The 22,615-nt window shown below is 35.3% G+C and overlaps 1 protein-coding gene across 9 annotated transcripts in view; it reads right to left on the reverse strand.

Annotated features, from left to right (window-relative positions):
• Window positions 1–22,615, reverse strand: part of COP1 (COP1 E3 ubiquitin ligase) — a 259,333-nt gene that overhangs the window by 84,013 nt on the left and 152,705 nt on the right. For all 9 annotated transcript variants that reach the window (XR_009254573.1, XR_009254574.1, XM_058702418.1 and 6 more), the window contains one exon: window positions 10,874–10,990. Coding sequence is in view for 7 of the 9 variants with exons in the window: in XM_058702418.1 (XP_058558401.1) it covers window positions 10,874–10,990 (117 nt within the window). In the remaining 2 variants the exon portion in view is untranslated. The remainder of the gene's footprint in view (window positions 1–10,873; window positions 10,991–22,615) is intronic.

The raw sequence follows: 22,615 nt of genomic DNA on the forward strand, positions 1-22,615 counted from the left end.
GTATGAATGTGCAAACAATGCCATTACATACATTATTTAAATATGTATTTCTCGGGGAGCCTGGGTGGCTCAGTCGGTTGAGTGACCGACTTTGGCTCAGGTCATGATCTCACGGCCTGTGAGTTCGAGCCCCGCGTCAGGCTCTGTGCTGACAGCTCGGAGCCTGCTTCGGATTCTGTGTCTCCCTCTCTGTCTCTGCCTCTCCCCCACTCATGCTCTGTCTCTGTCTCAGAAATAAACATTAAAAATAAATAAATATATATATATATATATATATATATATATATATATATATATATATGTATTTCTCTAAGGCAAGGATTCTCAGACTTTGGAGTGCATAAAATTCATTTGGGGAGACTGTTAAAAAAAAAAAAAGGTTCCTAGAGTCCATCAGAAATTAAGAATAAGGAACAATGCATACTTTGATTCAGTAGGTCTTGGTCAGGGTGCTAGAATTTGCATTTCTTATCAAGCTCCTAAGTGATATTGATGCTAACTGCTGTGCACACACACAACACTTTGAGTAGCAAAGCTGTAGGGTGTATTTATCATTTTCTTATCATTTATTTCAAAGAGTTCTTCATGAAATCTGGATACTAATACCTTGTCATTGTAGGTGTTATCTTCTGCCAATTAATGACTTTTGCTTTAAATTTTATTGGAGATAAATTTAATCACCTTTCATTTATGGTTTATACTTCTGTGTCTTAAAGCCTTCCTTACCACAAGATCATGAAAATATTTTCTTACATATTATCTTCTAAATACTTTAGAAGTCTTACTGTTCATATTTAGGTAATTTTATCAACTGGAATTGACTTTGTGTATTACATGAGGTAGAGCAAAAATTCCCATAACAACTGTCAGAGTCCAAAAATTCTGTATTTTCCAAACAATCACCTTTGCCAGGTATCAAATGTCCATACGTTTGTAAGCCTGTTGCTGGTTCTGTTCCACTAATCTATCAATCCTTTGCCAAAATAAAACTTTTTATTTACCATGCTTTAACCCTGTTTCCAAGTGTCTCCTGTAAAGAGTACATTATGAACATTTTAACTAGCCTCTTAACCCCTGTCTTTTACTTGGAGCAAATTAGACATTTCCATTTACTTTTAGATATATCTGCAGTTCTATCAGCTTATTTTCTTTTTTAATTACCCCTTCTAATTACCCCAAATATTTGATGCTACTTTCCTACTTTCCTGTTCTCTTGGATTAACCAAATATTCTACTCCTTCCACCTTGCCACAATAACAGTTTGGATTTTGTACTTTGGTTCTATTATTTTATTAACTCCCTGAGGAGTTACATCATGTATTTCATACTTCCCAAGTGTGTGTGTAGTGCTTACTCAATATTAGGTTTCAAAAACCGAATGATCGTTGGGGCGCCTGGGTGGCTCAGTCAGTTAAGAGTCCGACTTCAGCTCAGGTCACGATCTCGCGGTCCGTGAGTTCGAGCCCTGCATCGGGCTCTGGGCTGACGGCTCGGAGCCTGGAGCCTGCTTCCGACTCTGTGTCTCCCTCTCTCTCTGCCCCTCCCCTGTTCATGCTCTGTCTCTCTCTGTCTCAAAAATAAATAAACGTTAAAAAAATTTAAAAAAAAAAATGAATGATCGCATCTATTAAACTAGTAACAGCTGAACAGACGCCTAACTTTAAATATCTCACTGCATTTAATATAAATACAAATTTTCCTTTGCAGTCTGTTTTTAAAAATATCTTGTAGCTACAGTGCTACTTACAGGCTGGAAGGCAAGAAACGTAAACAGGTGAAAAATTTACTAGGGATGCCTGGATGGCTCAGTCGGTTAAGCATCCAACTCTTGGTTTCAGCTCAGGTCATGAGCTCATATCTTCGTGGGATCAAGCCCCACATCTGGCCCTGCGCTTGTGGTGCAGAGCCTGCTTGGGACTCTCTCTCTGCCCCTCCCCCACTTGCACAGTCTCTGTCTCTCTCAAAATAAATAAACTTTTAAAAATTAAAAAAAAAAAGTAATGATCTACTAGGTGGTTCAAAGTTGTTTTTAGACTCTAGCATCCCCAAAAGTACACTGCATGACTAAGTAATAGAATACTTTGTTTTTTAATAGTATTGGCTTTATGCATGCCACTCCCATTTGAGTTCACTCAAGTTACTTGCAAAGTTGAAAATAAAATGTCTTTAATATTCATTTTTGCCCTATTATTTTTATACTACTTACTGTTCATGAATGCTATGACACTAAATCCAAATTTGTTAAATATTCAGAAATTTAATTTATTTAACTATGAAGGAAAAGACATCATCCCCACTGGCAGCTGCTGTATAAAATAAAGGACAAGGCATATTTATAAACCTAGCAAGCCTAAACCTTTTCCCATTACTTAAATAACATGGGAAATTACAATAAAAGACACCTCAAGCACTTACACATCTACCTTACTCAAGTTTCTCCATGTTAACTCTAAAAAATGAATTAAATTAGGTTTCATACCACTTTAAACACTGGCTTCTTAAATTGAAAGGAATTAATTATACTTTGGGGTGGGGGCAATAGAATGGAGATCTAGAGCATAGAGGTTCATCTTTTAGATTCAGCCCTAATTTAAAGAAAGAAAAAATACTATAAAATAAAGAAAGAAAAGTAGTATAAAAAAATGCTTAGTGGCCTCCTCCTCAAGAAATGCTGTATCTATCTCTCTGTGGAGAGATACCTGTAAAACTGTTAAGAACAGTACATCTAAAGAGGCAGTGTAATGATGCTTGGTGAAGAAGAACTTAAGCTTTATGTGTAACATATGAAAGTTGAGAGTGAGGATATAATCTTGTACTATTTGTACAATTAAATATACACAATTTTTAAAAGATTACATCAATTTTTAAAAATTGTTTTAATCTTTATTGAGAGAGACAGAGACAGAGCGTGAGCAGGGGAAGGCAGAGAGAGAGGGAGACACAGAATCTGAAGCAGGCTCCAGTCTGACCTGTCCTCACAGAGCCCGACGTGGGGCTCATACTCACGAACGGCAAGATCATGACCTGAGTCGAAGTCCGATGCTTAACTGACTGAGCCACCCAGGAGCCCCTGATCACATCAATTATAAGCACTGAAGATGCATATATCAGATAGCCTCAGACAGCTTTACTCAGACTCAAGAAATCTGTGTGGAAGAATCTTTATAAAAATTCTGAGTGAAAAATTTCAGAGTAAACAACATGAGTCAAATATAAGGAATACTGAGGCCGATCATGGAGGGTTTGGAACGGAAGCAAAGGAATCTATATTTATTCTTTAAGTAATAAGAAGCAACTGAAAGTTTCAGAGTAAGGGAAGTAATATGTAGGTATTTAAAAATAAATTATCAAGAACAACAAAACAAAAAAACAAAGGTTATCTTTTCCTTTTGAAGACTGAGTTATTATGCCAATCACAAAAACTACAAAGTATCAAAAATAAGAAAACAATATTTTAACTGTCGTAAAATACTACGTTGTATGACTATATCATATATATTGTTTTCTTATTGATGAACTTTTTTTTAATTAGGCAATGCTGTAAGGAACATCTTTTTCTTGGTTGAATCATATGAAATTGGTGTTTTTGTAGGTCAAAAATATTTGAATAGGGACGATTTTTTATGGTTAAACTTACTCTATTCTTTTTATGCTAACAGTAATCTTTAATTTTGGACTATACAGTAAATGGGAAATGTTACCTGATTGTTTTTACTTGAATTTCCCTATTGTTAGTGAAGTTAGACATATGTTCATATGCTCATTAGCCACTTGGATTTCCTCTCAAACTTCCCACTTATATTCTGGGCTCATCTTGAATACGGAAAACAAAGCATTTCTTTATGGAAAACAAATGGTATGTTTATGCATATGAACTATTTAGCTTATTGCGAGTAACAAAGACTTTACAGTAACCAAAATTGTTTATTGACAACAGAGTTAAATAAGATATTTCAGAATTCCTGTTTGTTCCGAACAGTATACCTTCCCAGTGAATACATGATTCGCACAAATGCCACTCCTAAATCGGAATAGTAACCTTACTATTTATAGTAAATGGATTTCTATCACTAATTTCTGGGGGGGGGAGGGAGGGAGAACTATTATTACTTTAAAAAGAATGCTTTAAGAGTATATATATTTCCTATCTGTTATACTAATTACAGTTTAAAAACCTGTAAGACACTTCAGGTTAGTATGCAAGCAACTCTGATGATCTCTTAAAACCACAGACGGCTAGAAGTTCAACTTACTTTAATCTTGCAATGCTATCCCAAACTGGCTTTAGAGAAGATAGATTGGAGAAAAATAGTTTTTCTACCTTTTTATACTCAATAAGAAAATATCATGTAGTAATCAAATAATAGACAATTAATAAACACTTTCATCTATACATTAAAAATGTGGCACCTGGGTGGCTTAGTCGGTTAAGTGTCCGACTTCAGCTGAGGTCACGATCTTGTGGTTCGCGAGTTCGAGCCCTGCATCGCACTGTATGCTGACAGCTCAGAGCTTGGAGCCTGCTTCAGATTCTGTATCCCTTTCTCACTGCCCCTCCCCTGCTCGTGCTTTTTGTCTCTCTCTCAAAAATAAAGAAAAACGTTAAAAAAAAATTTTTTTTAATATTATCCTCTCTTCTGGTAAAAACATGCTTCAGATAATCTCAGTGCTTAAAAGAGTTTTAAATAGTGTAAAATAAGATTCAAAGCATGTTCTCAATATTAACCACAAAAAAGTAGTTTAAAATTCCTAGTCTACTATTTTCAAGCGGGACCATGACTTAGGACTTGATATTTTAAAAGAAATACTTGTGAATATTTAGTATACCACAAGAAATTTCTCATGCTATATTCTCCATTAAAAAAAAACCAACAAACTAGACATCTTTCTATAACATGATAAAAGGTAAAAGAGCAAAATGATGAAGTAAAAGAGAAAAATATATTACTTGTACCAAATAGAAATATAAGCTCTAAATGAAGACAGGCAGGGAACCGTCTTAGAATTAGCACAATGCATCACTACCCAAGTAGGATCCACAGTGCCTTTGCAACAGGGGAGTAAAAATGTAGTTGGTGAGTAGCGTACTTACTCATTATCTATTTCTGGCAACTTCAAAAGCAATGTTTAAAAATGTACAGCCCACTTCTAATGTCATATTCATCATCATAAATGATATTTATTAAGCAATCTCATGAATGTGACTCTGTACTTCTCTCAGTGGTAAAATAAAACGATACGGCTAAAGTGATGTTTCACAGTTTAAAGAGAAACATTTGGATAATAGTCTATTTTCTAACAAATGCTACAATTCTAAATGAAAATGAGGCAACATCAGTCACTGTTTTCTAGTAATACAAGCTTTTAAGATTAAAAGCATGTTTCAATCAGTAAAAACTACATTAAAGGCACTGAAAAAGTAAGGACTGCTGGATTCATTAACGTCTTGCTCAGATACTAAACACCTATTTCAAAGCCAGAAAAAGTAACTCCTTACAGTCATAGGAAACTGCATTGTGCTGGATAGAGCCAATGACATCGGCATCTATTCCCACCATCTTTTTTAAGCCTATGGAGGATGGAATGTTATAACTACATTGCCCAGATCCTCTTGTAGTTGTGCTTCCAGATGTGAATTAGTTTCCAGCACTGGGATGCACTTATGTAAGATCTGAAAGGTAGCAAGTCAGTGATCATTCTGCTTTGGATATTTCTGTTGCAATGAGCATCACTGTAAATATGTGAAGGTTTTCTGATATAATATTACAATATCCAGTCTCCAGCTTTTATTAGTTACACTGAAAGATTTCTGATCCTTTGATTATAGCAATGGCATAGCATTCATGAACTCAAAAGATTCTGATCTCGATTGGATGAGAAAAAAAGAACAGCTCTCCCGGTCTCCCAATAAGAGGCTTAGCCTACAGATCTCTAACCCTTCCAACAAGTAAGTTTAGTTAACAACATTAAGAACAGTGGAAATATATGGTATTCTGGCGTGAACCATCTCTCATACACACACACACACACACACACACACACACACACACACACACACACACCTTGAAACAAACTGACAAATATTAAACTAGACCTACCAAAAAAAAAGAGAGAAGACACAAATGACCAGTTAGAAATCAAAGAAGGGACATTACTACAGAATTACAGAAATTAAACTACAGAAATGAAAAGGACTATAAGAGAACATTATGAACACCTTTATCACAACAAATTAGAAAAACTGAACATACAAATTCCTAGAAACACAACTACCAAAAATGACTTCAAGAAGAAAGAGAAAAAGAGAAACTCTGAATAAACTCATAAGAAGAAATTAAATTAGGAATTTAAAATATTCTCATGGAGTCTAAGTCCAGATGGTTTCACTGATAAATTTCATCAAATATTTAAAGAAAAAATAATACCAAAGCTTTACGAACTTATTCAGTAAACAAAGAAACACTTCCCAACTCATTCTATAAGGCCAACAGTTCTTCGCTATTAAAGCCACAAAACATCACAAGAAAGTTACAAATATCCAAAAAACACTTAAAATATTAGCAAGCTCAATCCTGCAACATATAAAAAGGATTTTACACTACAGCTATGAGAGATTTTTTCCCAGGAATGGAAGGGTGGTTTAACATTCAAGACAAAAATAACAATAATGAACTATTACATATTATTAAATTAAGGACATAAACTACAAGATTATCTCAGTAGACAGAGAAAAAACATTTGACAAAATCTAAAACTCATTCATAATAAACACTCTTAGCAAACTAGGAATAGAAAACTAATCAACTTGATAAAGGGTATCTACAAAAATCTCCCAGCAAATATCATACTTAATTGTGACAGACTGAATACTTTCCTATAAGGTAAGGAAGTCCTTCTGCCACTTCCATTCAACATTGTACATGAGCTTGAAGCTCATGCAAATAAGCCAAAAGACATTAACATAGTAAAGGAAAAAATAAAATTACTTTAATCCATAGATAGCATGAATCCCAAATGTAGAAAATCCCAAAAAATCCACAATAAAACTAAGAGAAAAAAATACGAAAGAGCAGTACAATTGCAGGATGCAAGATCACTATGCAAAAATTAATTGTATTTCTGTGCTCTAGCAACAAACAAAATTTAAAAATAAAATTAAGAAAATTCCATTCACAATATATTTAAAGTAATAAAATACTGTATGTTAACTGGAATTTAAATAAAAATGTTGAAAAAAGTATCAAAAAAATAAAAGTAATAACATACTCGGGAATAAATTTAATAAGACAAGTTCAAGACTTGTATACCAGGAATTATAAAACAATGATTAAAATGGTTAAGAAAAAACACAGCAAATTATATACCAATTTCTGATTGCATGTGTAAAAATACCAGCAATAAATGCAGCAATATGCCAAAAGAATTCCACATTATGCTCAAGCAAGTTTTATTCTAGAAATACAAATATAATCCAATATCAGAAAACGTAAATGCATCATCCATTACATCAACAAATTAAACCATATGAGTATATCAACTGTGACTAAAAAAGCACTCGATAAAATACTAAGTTGTTCCCAAGAAACAGTAAAATGAATTATCTGAATTTAATAAAGATTACTTTCCAAAAGTGGATACCCTTAAAAGTAAAAGACTGAAGCCCAGTCAACTAAATGAAATAGAGGAGAAAAGAACTATCACTGTTATCATGTAATACTGCCTTGTAAGAAGAGAATACAATAAATCATTGAAAAAGAAGAAATACAAATACCATTGTATTTGTATCATTGTATCATTTGGTTACTATCAAGTATAAATGGATAGCTCAAAGACTGTACTAAACAGGTACTAGATTTAATTAAGAAAAATTTAATAGGTGTCTACATATAATACAAATATCCAAATATCAAAAGTTTCTATCTACTCTTAGAAACAGTACTTAAAAATAAGGAATGGAAAAAGTATTTTATTTAAAACAGTAACAAAAAAAATGGGGCGCCTGGGTGGTTCCACCAGTTAAGCGTCTGACTTCGGCTCAGGTCATGATTTCACAGTTCGTGAGTTCAAGCCCCGCATCAGGCTCTGTACTAACAGCTCAGAGCATGAAGCCTGCTTCAGATTCTGTGTCTCCCTCTCTCCCTGCCCCTCCCCTGCTCACATTCTCTCTCTCTCAAAAACAAATAAACTGTTAAAAAATAAAATAAAAAAACAAAATGGTACCAAAATTATAATATACATTGAAAAAAGTTAACCAGAAAAACCTTAAGCCTAAATGAAATAAACTATAAAATCTCACTGTAGGATAGAAAATAATCCAAACAAACAGAAAAATACCCCTTCTAGCTATGTGGGAAGATATACTATCTTAATAAGGCCAGTGGTTCCAAAATTAACAAGTAAATACAATGTAATTCAGAAGAGAATCCCAAAAGAATTTTTCTAGAATTGGAAAAATATACATGGAAAATTAAATGCAAAAATTAAGTAAGAACTACATGAAATTTTAAAACAGTAGGAGCAAACTGCCTGCCAGATAGCAAAGCATTTTTAAAAGCAAGTTTCCCTGATACAGGTATGCTGTTTCTAAGGGGCACACGCACCACAACCTGTATAGCAGTGCTATCAACAACAGCCAAAGTATGGAAAGAGCACAAATGTCCATCGATGGATGAGTGGATAAAGAAGATGTGGTGTGCACACACATGCACGCACGCACGCACGCAATGGAGTATTACTCGGCAATCAAAAAGAATGAAATCTTGCCATTTGCAACTATGTGGATGGAACTGGAGGGTAGTATGCTAAGTGAAATTAGTCAGAGAAAGACAAATATCATTATGACTGCACTCATGAGGAATTTAAGATACAAAACAGATGAGCATAAAAGAAAGGAAGCAAAAAAATATATAATAGGGAAGGGGACAAAACATAAGAGACTCTTAAAGAGAAAAAACAGTTGCTGGACGGGTTGTGGGAGGAGGGTGGGCTAAATGGGTAAGGGGCATTAAGGAATCTACTCCTAAAATCATTGTTGCACTAGATGCTAACTAACTTGGATGTGAATGAATGAATGTAGGTTTCCCTAGGAACACCTGGTTGGCTCAGTGAGAAGAGCATGCAATCCTTCATCTCAAGGTTGTGAGTTTGACCCCACATTGGGTGTAGAGACCACTTAAATAAATAAACTTTAAAAAATAAAATAAAATAATAGGGACACCTGGGTGGCTCAGTTGGCTAAGCATCCAAATCTGGCTCAGGTCATGATCTTGTGGTTCATGAGTTCGAGCCCCACGTCAGGCTCTGTGCTGACAGCTCTGAGCCTGGAGCCTGCTTCAGATTCTGTGTCTCCCTCTCTCTCTGCCCTCCCCCTACTCACACTCTGTCTCTCTCTCTCCCCTCCTCTCTCTCTCTCTCTCAAAAATAAATAAAAATTTAAAAAAAGGGGGGGGGGGGAATACCACTTTCTCTTTAAAAAAAAAATAACTAATTAATTAAATAAAATAATAAAATAAGGTAGGTTTCCCTTTACCAGGAAGGAAAACATTTGAAAATGTTCATATCTGGCATCTGAACATATTAAATATTGATAAAAACTTCTAGTCATAAATTACGGCCAATGGTTAATGTATATATAAAATATAAGATAACAGTAAAACTGTTTTCAATAAATGCATGATAAAATATTAAAAATGAAAATAACAATTATTGAGTACCATCTTGTAAGAGCTTTACATATACCATCTTCCTTTCATAATCCCCATAAGATAGGACTATCTCCATTTTAAGTCCAAGAGACTTGGGGAGATGAGTTAACCAACTTGCATAATCAGTGGTAGAAAAAGGATTTAACAAGGAAAATTCTGCATGCTAATAGAGAATTCTACCTACATATATGTGTTAGACCATAACTTACTAGAATCTAATAATGAAATTATGTCAGTATATAAGTGAATAAATAATAAGTGGAAATAAGGAAAAGGTATCATAAATAAGATTTAAATTGTGCTTTTCTTTTTTTTAAAGGGTGATTCTGTGTTCATGATATGGTGCTAAGCTCATCTTTGTTAAAAAAAAAAACTGAGATTATCAATTAAAAAAATCAAGATTTCCTAATGCAGAAGTTAAATTATAGGTGTTTTGTTTTAGCAAATATTTAAGGGGGGGGCAGATACAAAAGACAAAGGAGTAAGGCAATGAATTATCTTCCAATCCATTACACTTCTGAAAATGAAAAGAAGGCACTAATATTAATTATAACAGTATAAGTATAAACTAGGGCTGGCAAAGCCAGACAGTTGGACACCCTAGCTAAGAAAAAGATGTTATCAAAAAATTCTTTGCTATGATATTAACAACTAACATGCTTTTGAGTACTTCCTGTGTTACCATGCATTCAATGATACAAGATTTTATCTTATTCACTATCCCTATATGGGTGCTTTGTGCACAGTACTATATACGTGTGTGCATGCGTGTGTGTGTATGTATACACACAAATTTGTTGAATGAATGAATAGATTTCCTTTACTTAAAAATGGATTCCTGTGTCTATACAATATAACTTAATCATTTAAACATCATTATGACCTAAGTTTGTGAATAAGCATTAGTTCATGCATACAAAGACTTAGAGGAACAAAAAGAATCAACAAACCCAACTTTATGTATTAAACGTGGGTGACAGAATACTGAAATTAAAGCACAGCAATAAATGAGTAATGATGGCACAATGCATACTTCTAACTTAGAGTTTAATAACAAAAACAAATTTTAAACCTATAGGGAAAGTTATTCATTTTAAAATACGGTCTTTTATACTAGCCACAATACTCAACCAACATCAAAAGAAGATAAAACTGCTCTAATTTCTTACCTGCACAGCCGAAAGCCAAATGGTATCTAGAAGAGGGGCTGAATTTAACACAGCACACGTTAGCCTTCGCCTCAATGCTTGCCACTGAGTTGTCTAGGTTGGTAGACCATAGCTTCACTAAGAGTAAAGGACAAATAAAAATAAAAAGAATTAATGCATTAGCAAGTGCTTCTATAAGCTAAAAAGTTAGCTTATTTCTACAGTTGCCTTTTCATACTATTCCAAAGCATTTTAGTTTATGAGGACCAATACTGTTTAAACTGCATGACTGCATAATAGAACAATATACTGAAACCGAGAGCATAGTTTCAAAGTCAGAAAACAACAGAAAACCAGTGTATGCTGAGAGGTAACATGATCCCATATCTAAGGCATAAAAGACAGGGGTAAAACAAGCAATATGGAGATACATGTGTATTTGTTTTAGTATTCTTTAAACAGTGTGTGGGGGGGGGGGGAGGGGGGGGAGGGTACTTGGTTGACTCACTGGGTAGAGCATGTGACTCCTGATGTCAGGGTTGTGAGTTCAAGCCCCACCTTGGGCATGGAGCCTACTTTAAAAAAAATGGTGTGTGCGTGTGTGTGTTTCTCAAAAGTGTCACAGGTTGGAAGAGGAGTCATATAGTCACCCACTCCTACACACACACACACACACACACACACACACACACACACAGAGTCATATATGTATTACATATATCAGAATACAAATGCCATTTAAACTACCTAGAAGCAGTTCTTATTTTATCTTTCAAGTGAGAATTCCATGATTTAGGGGCACCTGGGTGGCTCAATTGGTTAAGCGTCTCACTCTTGATTTCGGCTCAGGTCAAGATCTCATGGTCATGGGATTGAGCCCCGAGTTGGGCTCTGTGCTGAGTGTGGAGCCTACATGGGATTCTTCCTCTCCCTCTCTACCCCTCACTCACTCATGCTCCCTTTCAAATAAACATTAAAAAAAAAAAAAAGAATTTCATGATTTTTCAATTTTATATAGGAACTCAGTTACATGATATAAGTATGTTTAAAGTAATGTTACTAAATTATTTAGCTAAACTTTAAATATTTGTTTCAATATTTGATATTCAGTCTATTCCAATGGTATATACTGAGATTTATCATGATTAAGGAATGGCAAGCTGACTAATTAGAGCAAGTCAGATCTGAAAGCAGAAACAGAAAGGTGAGCTGTTGTCTTGTAAGGTACCAGAGCATCTATCATTATCATATCATATCATATTTTATTTATTTACAAAAGAGAGAGAAAGAAAGGGCACATATGCAGGTGAGCAGGGGAGGGGCAGAGGGAAAGTAAGAGAGAGGCTCCATGCCCAGTACAAAGCCTGAAAGGGGGCTTGATCATGACCATGAGGATCATGACCTGAGCCAAAATCAAGAGCCAGATGCACAACTGACTGAGCCACCCAGGTGCCCTCATCATATTGTTTTTAAACAAAAATGTCTTCATAGACAATAGAATACACAAAGAAAACAGATTTTCAAAATAAGGTTACAATACTGGTTGCACATTACAACTAATAATAAACATTAATGATAACAACAAAAATCTTCCTATCCATCTTTTCAGTGGGCACCAAAGTCCCATCCTGAACAATACCCAGTTAGGGTCCAGGTATTGTTGTGTCTTAAATTTTTTTAGGTTTATTTATTTATTTATTTTGAGGGAGGGAGGGAGGGAGGGAGGGAGGGAGGGAAACCCAAGCAGGCTCCAAACTGTCAGTGCAGAGCCCAACACAGGGCTCGAACCCACAAACCATAAGATCATGACCTGAGCCAACACCAAGAGTTAATCACTTAACTGACTGAGCCACCCACGCACCCCATTAGGTATTGTTGTTTTTTTTTTTATAAGCTCGTTGGGTGACTCCAGTGTACATTTAGGGATGAAAACTAGTATTAGGATAGAGTAGAATTTTAGAATCTTTTTTAAATATTTTATTTCATTTTTGAGAGAGAGAGTGAGCATGAGCAGGGGAGAGGGACAGAGGGAAGGAGAGGGGGAGGGGGAGGAAAGGAGGGAGGGGGAGGAAGGGAGGGAGGGGGAGGGAGGGGGAGGAAGGGAGGGAGGGGGGAGAGAGAGAAAGAGAGAGAGAGAGAGAGACAAAGACACTCCCAAGCAGACTCCACACTTAGCAAGGAGCCAGATGCAGGGCTTGAACCCACCACCCTGGGATCATGACCTGAGCCAAACTCAAGAGTTAGATGCTTAACTGACTAGCCACCCAGATGCCTCTAAAATCCATTCAGGAATGCTAATATGGTAATAGGAGTTAAAAAAAAAAAAAAGGTAAAAAATGGTACTTCCTAAGAATAGAGATTTTCTCTGTGTGAATAGATAATTTACTTCTTATGAGTGGAATTCCATAGAGCATTTCTTAATATGTGGACTCTCAGAATAAAAATTAACCATTAAAAAAGTTATTTACACCCTAATGAATTTATTAGCCCTCTAAGAGAAAAATAAGACACACAATATTGAAATAAAAGAGTAAGAGTTTTAAATAGTAATACTTTATTTCTTTCATGTTATTTTCTAATAGGAATCAGGTGCTATTTCAATTAATATATAACTGTCCAGGCAATTAAGATACACAATTCTGAGATAAAATGGCTAGCTGAATGTAAAAGTCTACAAGTCAAATATAGCATTTATAGATTAGAATATCCAGTGGTAGAACTGTACCTTAACAACGTAGCACACGGAAGTTAATCTACAACAAATATTCATGGAGCACCTACTGTTCCCATAATCCCACTTATACTAAATCACTAAACCCTTTATAAACAAAGGTTACAGATCAGTGTTTTATGAGAATTAAATATAAGTAAGTATAATGAGCTAGAACAAAATGACATTTAAATTAGAAAGTCTCTTTTTATTTTATGGTAATTTTCTGAATGACGTAATCATTTACATTTTAAAAGTAAGTCACAATGACAACAGCCAAACTATGGAGAGAGCCCAAATACCCATCAACTGAAAAACAGATAAAGAAAATGTGGTATATATGAAATGGAATATTACTCAGCCATCAAAAAGAATGAAATCTTGCCATTTGCAATGACTTGGATGGAGCTAGAATGTATTATGTTAAGTGAAATAAGTCATTCGGAGAAAGACAAATACAATATGATTGCACTTATAGGCGGAATTTAAGAAACAAAACAACATATGAAGGGCGAGGGAAGAAAAGCGGGAAACAAACCACAAGAGGCTCTTAATGATGACAGTTGACAGAGGGAGGTGAATGGGAGATGGGCTAGATGGATGATGGGTATTAATTAAGGAAGGCACTTGTGATGCGCACTTCGTATTGTATGTAAGTGATGAATCACCTAATTCCTGAGACCAATATTGCACTGTTATATTAACTAATTAAAATTTAAATCAATCAATCAATAAGTCACAATGGTAAACATAATTACAATTTTCAATATGAAAGATATTAGAATCCAATATAACTAAGCTATAACAATAACTAAGGCTTAAAATAAAGATATAGTGAATATTTATAGCTTAGAAAAGGAAAATAAAAAATGATACATTTTATTTTATTACTGATTATTAAGCAATACAGGTACTAGGAGTTAAACTGCGTTCCCCAAAAAGATATGTTGTATTCATAACCCCGGGTACCTCTGAATGTCACTTAATTTGTAAATAAGGTCTTTGCAGATGTAATCAAGTTAAAATGAGGTTATATTGGATTCGGATGGACCCTAAATCCAATGAATGATACCTTCATAAGAAGAAGGAGATTGGATAGACAGGTACAAAGTACAAAAGGCCATGTATCAAGGAAGGCAAAAACTGGATGCAGCCACAAGTCAAGAAATGGAAATGGAAGGACTGCTACCAGCCACCAGAAGCTAGGAAGACAGCGAGGAAGGAGTCTTCCCCAGAGCCTTAGAGGGAGCATGGCCTTGCCAACACCTTCATTTCTGGGCTTCTAGCCTCCAGTAAGGTGAGAGAATAAATTTCTGTTGTGCAAGTCAGCCATTTTGTGATACGCAGTATTAGGAGTTCTAGAAAACTACTAGAACAGATAAGATGAAACAGTATTAAAATTAACCCAGTATTCCTAAAATGGCATCATAGATTAAAAAGTAAAATAGTAGAAAGTGTAGAAGAAACCAACAAAAGGTTTGGAAGAAAATGTCTAAAACAAATGTAAATGAGATGGTCCTCAAAATAAACAGACAGCATGTAAATCAATAATAATAAGCCTCCTGTGGGGCGCCTGGGTGGCTCAGTTGGTTGAACTGCTGACTTCAGCTCAGGTCATGATCTCACGGCTCGTGAGTTCAAGCCCCACGTCAGGCTCTGTGCTGACAGCTCAGAGCCTGGAGCCTGCTTCAGATTCTGTGTCTCCCTCTCTCTCTGCCCCTCCCCACTCACATTCTGTCTCTCCCTGTCTCTCAAAAATAAATAAATATTTAAAAAATAATAATAAAATAATAAGCCTCCTGTTACTTTCTCCTTAAGAGAATGATAGTAAAAATTTCATTTAACATCAAAACTTAAAACTTCAACATTTAGTGTGAAAACTTTGTAAGAAAAAGTAAAAGTGAATTTAAAAGAAAATTCCATCCCCAAGGTGAAGAACTAATTAAGGAAATTAAAACAAACACACTTCACTTATGTATATATAGTCTTCTTTGAACTTCCTTAAAACATCAAAATAGTGACTGCCAGAACAACCGTGTTGCAACGTAGAGAGGCTAAAAATAAAAACAAACTTGTTCTGAATACTACCTAGCTGGCTTTAGGAAGTGAACTTGTTACTTAAACCTATATATTTTATTACAAGTTTGATTAAAGTTAAGAAGTAAAGCTTTTTCTAAGTATCATCTGAATCTTAAATCCCATTAAAAAATACTCAATTTTTAAAAATCCAACTACCCTAGAAGATCAGTATAGTTTATCATCTATTAATTTTTAAAATAAGAGTTAAACAGTCTCCAAGTACTTTTGTTCAAAATTATTTTTCCAAAACTAGAATACGTTGAATATCTATAATAACGTCAACACCAATTCCAATATGTAGGATTTATGTTTCAGAGCTTCTCTGCATGTCTATTTGCACCAAAACTTCTAAAAAGGAATTCGTGAAGAGGAGGAGGAGGAGGAGGAGGAAACAGGCACCGGTGGGTGTTTGACACAGTAAAAAAAAAAAAAAAAAAGCCTGTCTTCGGTGCAACTATGAATACATTTGATATCCCCTACTCTTGAACCACTTCTGAGCCACTGTCTACATACTACAGAAAACACAATGAGCAAAAAGGGATGGTGCTGTTTCACCAAACACTACAGAAAACCTGAGGGACATATGCACTATATTATAAATCTATTTAAAAATATAAAAGACTAGACACAAAGATGTGTACTTTACCAATACTGATTTACCAAAGACAAGTTTTTCTTTTCAACTTGATCAAATAGAGAAAACAGGCTTTGTTATATTAGTTACCTATTGGTGTTGTACAGCCAACTGCCCCAGTACTCAGCAACTTACAACAGCAAAATTTGCTGTTACACAGTTTCTGATTGTCAGGAATCTCTGAGCAGCTCAGCTGAGTGGTTTCTGCTCAGAGTCTCCAGGATAAGAGGTCTCCATGCAGCTGAACTCGAGGATCCGCTTTCAAGCTCAGTCCCTCAACATGGCTCTTGGCATGTGATTCAGTTCCCCATAATATGGGCTTGTGACAATACTGCTAGAGTCTCCTCATGGACCCAAATGAAGATAAAGGCTAAATGTTTTATATGAACTAATTTCAGAAGTGACATACCACTGGGTGGCTCAGCCAGTTGAGTGTCTGACTCTTGATTTTGGCTCAGGTCATGATCTCACAGCTCACGGGCTGAAGCCCCAAGTCGGGCTCTGCGCTCACAGCAGGCTCACGCAGCCTGCTGGGGATTCTCTCTCCCTCTCTGCCCCTCCCCTGCTCTTTTGCACTGTCCCGCGCATAGTCTCCTTCACCCCTCAAAAATAAATAAAGTAACTTAAAAAAAAAAAAAAGTGACATACCTTCACTTCTGTGGTACTTTACCAATCACACAGAATGGAATAATGGGGAGGAAGGGAATTACACAAGCACGGGGGTGCCAGGACAGAAGGTCACTGGGCCATTTGGGATGCTAACATAAGCCTTTGAACTTCGTTTAGATAAAGGAGATATTCCACTTAGTAAAGTTATAACTTTTAGAAAAGGTAACTACCTAAAGTTATAAGACAGATAATACTATTTATGATAATGCTATTTACTATGTTGCAGTTATATTTTTTAGTCCTTTGATAAAAAAAAGTATTTCATTTAGTATGAGTTAACTGAAATTATTTTTTTAATTTGTCAAGATTTCAAATTCATCACTTTCACATTAACGTATGCAGCTATGAAAATCTGGAATAAATAAGAACCTGTAGATAGTGCTATTACTCTTCAAATTCATATTTGGGGATTAAAAAAAAACTTTAAAGAATGTGTTAATTCTAATTCAGTAAGATAACTCATTGCAAATGATTCTTAGTTTATGTATTTAAAAAGAAAAACATATTTCTCCTAAATAACTTAAAATTAGTTCATAACATTCTTTTCTGATTAATTTGCTACACAGCAAAACTGCATCTATAAGCCTACTACATTCATGTTTAACATTAACTTGTTTAACATACAAGTATGTGCATATGTATTTGAAAGTAAACTACTTTAAAAATACACAGCATTAAATAAGTAACAGCATGAATACAAAAAATATCATTTATAAGGACTCAATATTTATGGTTTGAAAAAATAATAGCCATTAACAAATGGATATTACTAAATACAAAATATATAAAATGTTAAAAAGTATAAAACATTTAAAATGCTAATAATAAATAAATGTGTTAAATACATTAAAGGAATTTAAAGTATTCTTACTATAATCACAAAAGCAGTATCTTACAAGCAATAAAAAAAATCACCAAACAAAGAGTGGTGATTTACACACCACTAAATATTTTGAGATGGGCGTAATGCATTTGGGACTTTTAGTACCAACCAAGGCAGAGTAAGCCCACTGTAGCCAATTTCTCTCACTGTGAGTTTACTCAGAGGACAATATCAAAAACAAAAAGGAAATGTCTGAGGAATCTGAAAAGTAAGGAAAAACAGTTATTATGGAAAGGAAATTCAAAATTTAAAAGAAGTAACCAAAACAGGAGTGAGAGTACCATTTCTTTTCTCCCATGCAAGCCAAAGCCAGAACTCAATCAGCAAAAACTGAGGAAAATCCCTATGTTTCTGACCATAAGATTGGTAAAAGGCATTTCTGCAAGTCACAGGGTTGAGAGTAATCTTTATTTTTTCTTTTGTTTTATTCTTGTTCTCTCTCAACTTTTCCCCATGGTGGGCTTCCATCACAGAGCTACAGCAGTATGGCAGGCTAATATTCCTACACAAACTCCATTTCTGTGGTCATAAAAAGGAGTAACTCATCTGTAGAGAAACCCCAACTTTCTTGGTAAAGCCTCACTAAAAAAGGGAGACAAAGAGTGTGGGAGGAACCTGGAAAGGAAAGCACTGGAGAAGATCCCACATTCTGTGTATGAACAGGCCTAAGTCTTATATGTGCAAGATGGACACAAAGCCTTGTGCATTGAACTACAACTGAAAAGACAACTCAATTTCCAGATTAACCCCTGAATGGCGTATGCATGAAACAAACCAACGCAGCACAGCAGAGGTTTGAAAACCACCCTGGCAATTTAACTATCACTCATACAGAAAGCAAGATGGAATCTAAACCGCCAATCACCTACCTAAACAAAACGAAACAAAAAATATTCTCCAGATAATCTGAACAGAACCCAGAGTCTTACAAAATATAATATTCAAAATGCCCAAGATACAACCCATCAATTACTCGGTACAAATCCAGGAAAATGTGAAAACTTTTCAAATGAACATACCATCAACAAAAACCAATTGTAAAATCTAGATGTTGGAATTAGGCAACAGATTTTAAAGCAACTACTGTAACTGTGCTCCATGGGGGTAAAAGGTAAATACATTTAAAATTAATAGAGACAGAAATACTGAGTATAAATACAGGAACTATAAAATAAGAATCAAATGAAAATTTTAGGAAAAATACAGTAACCTGCATAAGTCACTGAACTCAATCAGTATCAAACTGAAGATAAAAGGATAAGAATCCAAAAGAACACAGAAACTACTTAATGTAAAGAAGAGAAAAGATATTGATATCAAAAGAACAGAGTCAAGGGGACCTGTAAGACAAAATGAGAAGGTCTAACATATAATTGGAATCTCAGAGGAAAGGAAAAAGAGATTATTGCTTTGATGAATACCTAACAAAATAGATTCAGAAGAATAAAAAAGGGATTCAGGGATAAAAAGCAACATTATATACTGAGAAAAGGGTCAATTCACCAAGACAACAATTATAAATGCTTAAGACCCTAACAATACCACTTCAAAAAAATCAAAACAAACAAAAAACAGAGGCAAAACAATAGTCTTCCATAACCAAAAGTAGAAATAAAATCATATTTCAACATTCTTTTTTTAAATATTTTTATTTTTAATATTTTTAATGTTTATTTATTTTTGACAGAGAGAGGGGAAGACAGAGAATGAGTGGCTGAGGGGCAGATAGAGAGGGAGACACAGAACTAGAAGCAGGTTCCAGGCTCTGAGCTGTCAGCACAGAGCTGGACACAGGGGCTTGAACCTATGAACTGTGAGATCACGACCTGGGCTGACATGGAACGCTTAACCAACTGAGCCACCCAGGAATCCCTAAATATTTTTACTTATTTTTAAGACAGAGTGCAAGCAGGGGTGGGGAGAGAGAGAAGGGGTCAGAGGACCCAAAGTAGGCTCTGCGCTCACAGCAGCGAGACCGATGTGGGGCCCAAATCCACAAACCGTGAGATCATGACCCGAGCTAAAGTCACACACTCAACCGAGCCACCCGGGTGCCCCCCAGATTTCAACATTCCTAATAATCAATAGAACAAGGAGACAAAACACACACACACAGAGCAAAAATATAGAAAACAAAAAAAAAAACCAAACAAACAAACAAACAAAAAAAACAAACTATCAAGTTTGATCTAAATGACACTCACAGAACACTCCAATGGAAACTACAGAATCCTTTCAATGCACCTGGATATTTACCAAAGCAAATCATATTCTAGACCATAAAAGAAATCATAACAAATCTAAAAGAATTAAACTTAGGGGCGTCTGGGTGGCTCAGTTAAGCGTCTGACTTCAGCTCAGGTCATGATCTCACAGTTTGTGGGTTCGAGGCATGCATCGGGCTCTGTGCTGACAGCTCAGAGCGCGGAGCCTGCTTCGGATTCTGTGTCTCCCTCTCTCTTTCTGCCCCTCCCGAGCTTGCACTCTGTCTCCTTCTCTCTCAAAAACACTAAATAATACATTAAAAAAAAAAAAGAAGAAAAAAAGAAAAGAAAGTAACATAAAATATATTCTCTTACTAGAATTAAGCTATAAATCAAAAACCGAAAGATTTCTGAAAACTTTAAGCAAAGTTGGGAATGTCAAAACACATTTAAAAATAATTCTTAGCTAAACACGAGAACACAAAAGAAATCAGATGTACTTTTAAGAGTGAATGAACAAGTAGATACATTATATGAAAATTTGAGGGATCAGCTGAAGTGGTGCTTAAAGGGAAATATATACCAGAAAATATTTATATTAGAAAAGATACAAGGCTCAAATCAGTGACATAAATCTCAACCTTGACAAAACAGTAAAAAAGGAAATCCCACTCAAAGCAAATTTTAAAAGGTAATGAAGAAAAGTTAATGAACAAACATCAAAACGAAACTAAAACTAACAAAAGAAAAATCAATAAAATCAAAAGTTAGATATTTGAAAAAGATTATTAAAACTGATACACTTAATGCCACACTGACCTAAATACATAAACAATGAATCAGAGAGAGAACACAAAATACCAGTTCCAGAAAGACATAAACTACCAAAGCTCATTCAAAAAGAAATAGATGAACTGAATAGTCCTACATCCAGTAAAGAATTAAATTCTTATGTCACAGGGATAAAAGCTATACCACAGGGGACATAGTCAATGGGACTGTAATAGCACCGTACAAGTGACAGTAGCTACCTTTGTGGTGAGCACAACATAACATAAAGACGTTGAACCGCCATGTTGTACACCTGAAACTAATGGAACATGGTGTGTCAACTACACCTCAATTACAAAAAAATAAATTCTTAGTTAAAACCTTCAAACAAAGAAAACTGCAGGCCCAGTAAGCCTCAACGACAAATTATACGGAAGATTTATGAACCAAACAACAGTAATTCTAAATAATCACTTCCATCTCTACCTCCCACAAAACAAGAGAAATCATTTTACGAGGCCACCATTATCCTGACACAAAAGCCACAACAAAATTTATAAGAATAGAAAAATAAAGCCAATACCCCCTCATGAATATAGATGCAAAAATATTTTTAAAAAATTAATTCAGCAAATCAAACATAGCAATACAGAAAGGAGATAATACATCATGGCCAAAATGAGGTTTGTCCTGGGAATAAAATTCTACTTCAAGATATGAAAATAGATCATTATAGCTCAGGACATTAACAAAAAAAAGAAGAAAAACAATATAATCATCTCAAGAGATAACAGAAAAATCATGATAAAATTCAACATCCTTTCATGATAAATATTCCTGGCAAACAGGGAAGAGAATTTCCTTAACCTGAAAAAACATGTCCAATAAAAGCCTAACCCTAAAAATATCCTATTTATGTTGAAAGACTATAAGCATTCCCCACAAGATCAGGACAAGGCAAGTATGTTTGCTGTCACCACTGTATACACCATCATTCTGCAAATTCTTGCAAGTACAACAAAACAAGAGAAAGTAGGAAGAAAAGAAAAAAAAGAAAAAAGAAATGGACACACTTTGGAAACAAAAAAGGATTAGTGGCTCTCGTGGGGCAACCAGATCAGGTGGAAGTCAGTGGCACGGGCAGTGAAAGAGTTCACCCAAGACAGAATAAAAATGACAGAGGTGTCTTAAATACACTGCAAGGAAGCAGCAGGCAGGACAGCAAAGGAGAGGCTCTCTACCAGAAGGCAGTGGTGGGGGGTTGTAGTTATGGGGGCAGTGAGGAGGTATTAGAACACACAGCATTTTCCTTTTTTGGTAACTGTGCCTGATTGTAAGTAGTCCATTGGTCAGTTAGAGCTTATGCCTATTTTGAGGTGGGTTGCCTAATAAGCCTGTTTGCATTCAGCCCAGCAGTCACTGTGGGACCTTTTACATGATACAAGTTTTCCACTGCTCAAGTCTGTTGCCTAAAAGTGGCCTCTACAACTCTGCTGACATGACTGGCCCTCCAGTTTGGAATCTCCAAACATAATCTCTTAAAAATAAAGAGAGACTTTTGGCAAGTTTGTTGAAACAAAATTATATATATATATATACATATGTATATATATATATATATATACATATGTATATATATATATTTTTTTTTTTAACGTTTATTTATTTTTGGGACAGAGAGAGACAGAGCATGAACGGGGGAGGGGCAGAGAGAGAGGGAGACACAGAATCCGAAGCAGGCTCCAGGCTCTGAGCCATCAGCCCAGAGCCTGACGCGGGGCTCGAACTCACGGACCGCGAGATCGTGACCTGA

This window comes from Neofelis nebulosa, chromosome 15 (genome assembly GCF_028018385.1).
Source record: "Neofelis nebulosa isolate mNeoNeb1 chromosome 15, mNeoNeb1.pri, whole genome shotgun sequence".
Classification (NCBI taxonomy): Eukaryota; Metazoa; Chordata; class Mammalia; order Carnivora; family Felidae; genus Neofelis; species Neofelis nebulosa.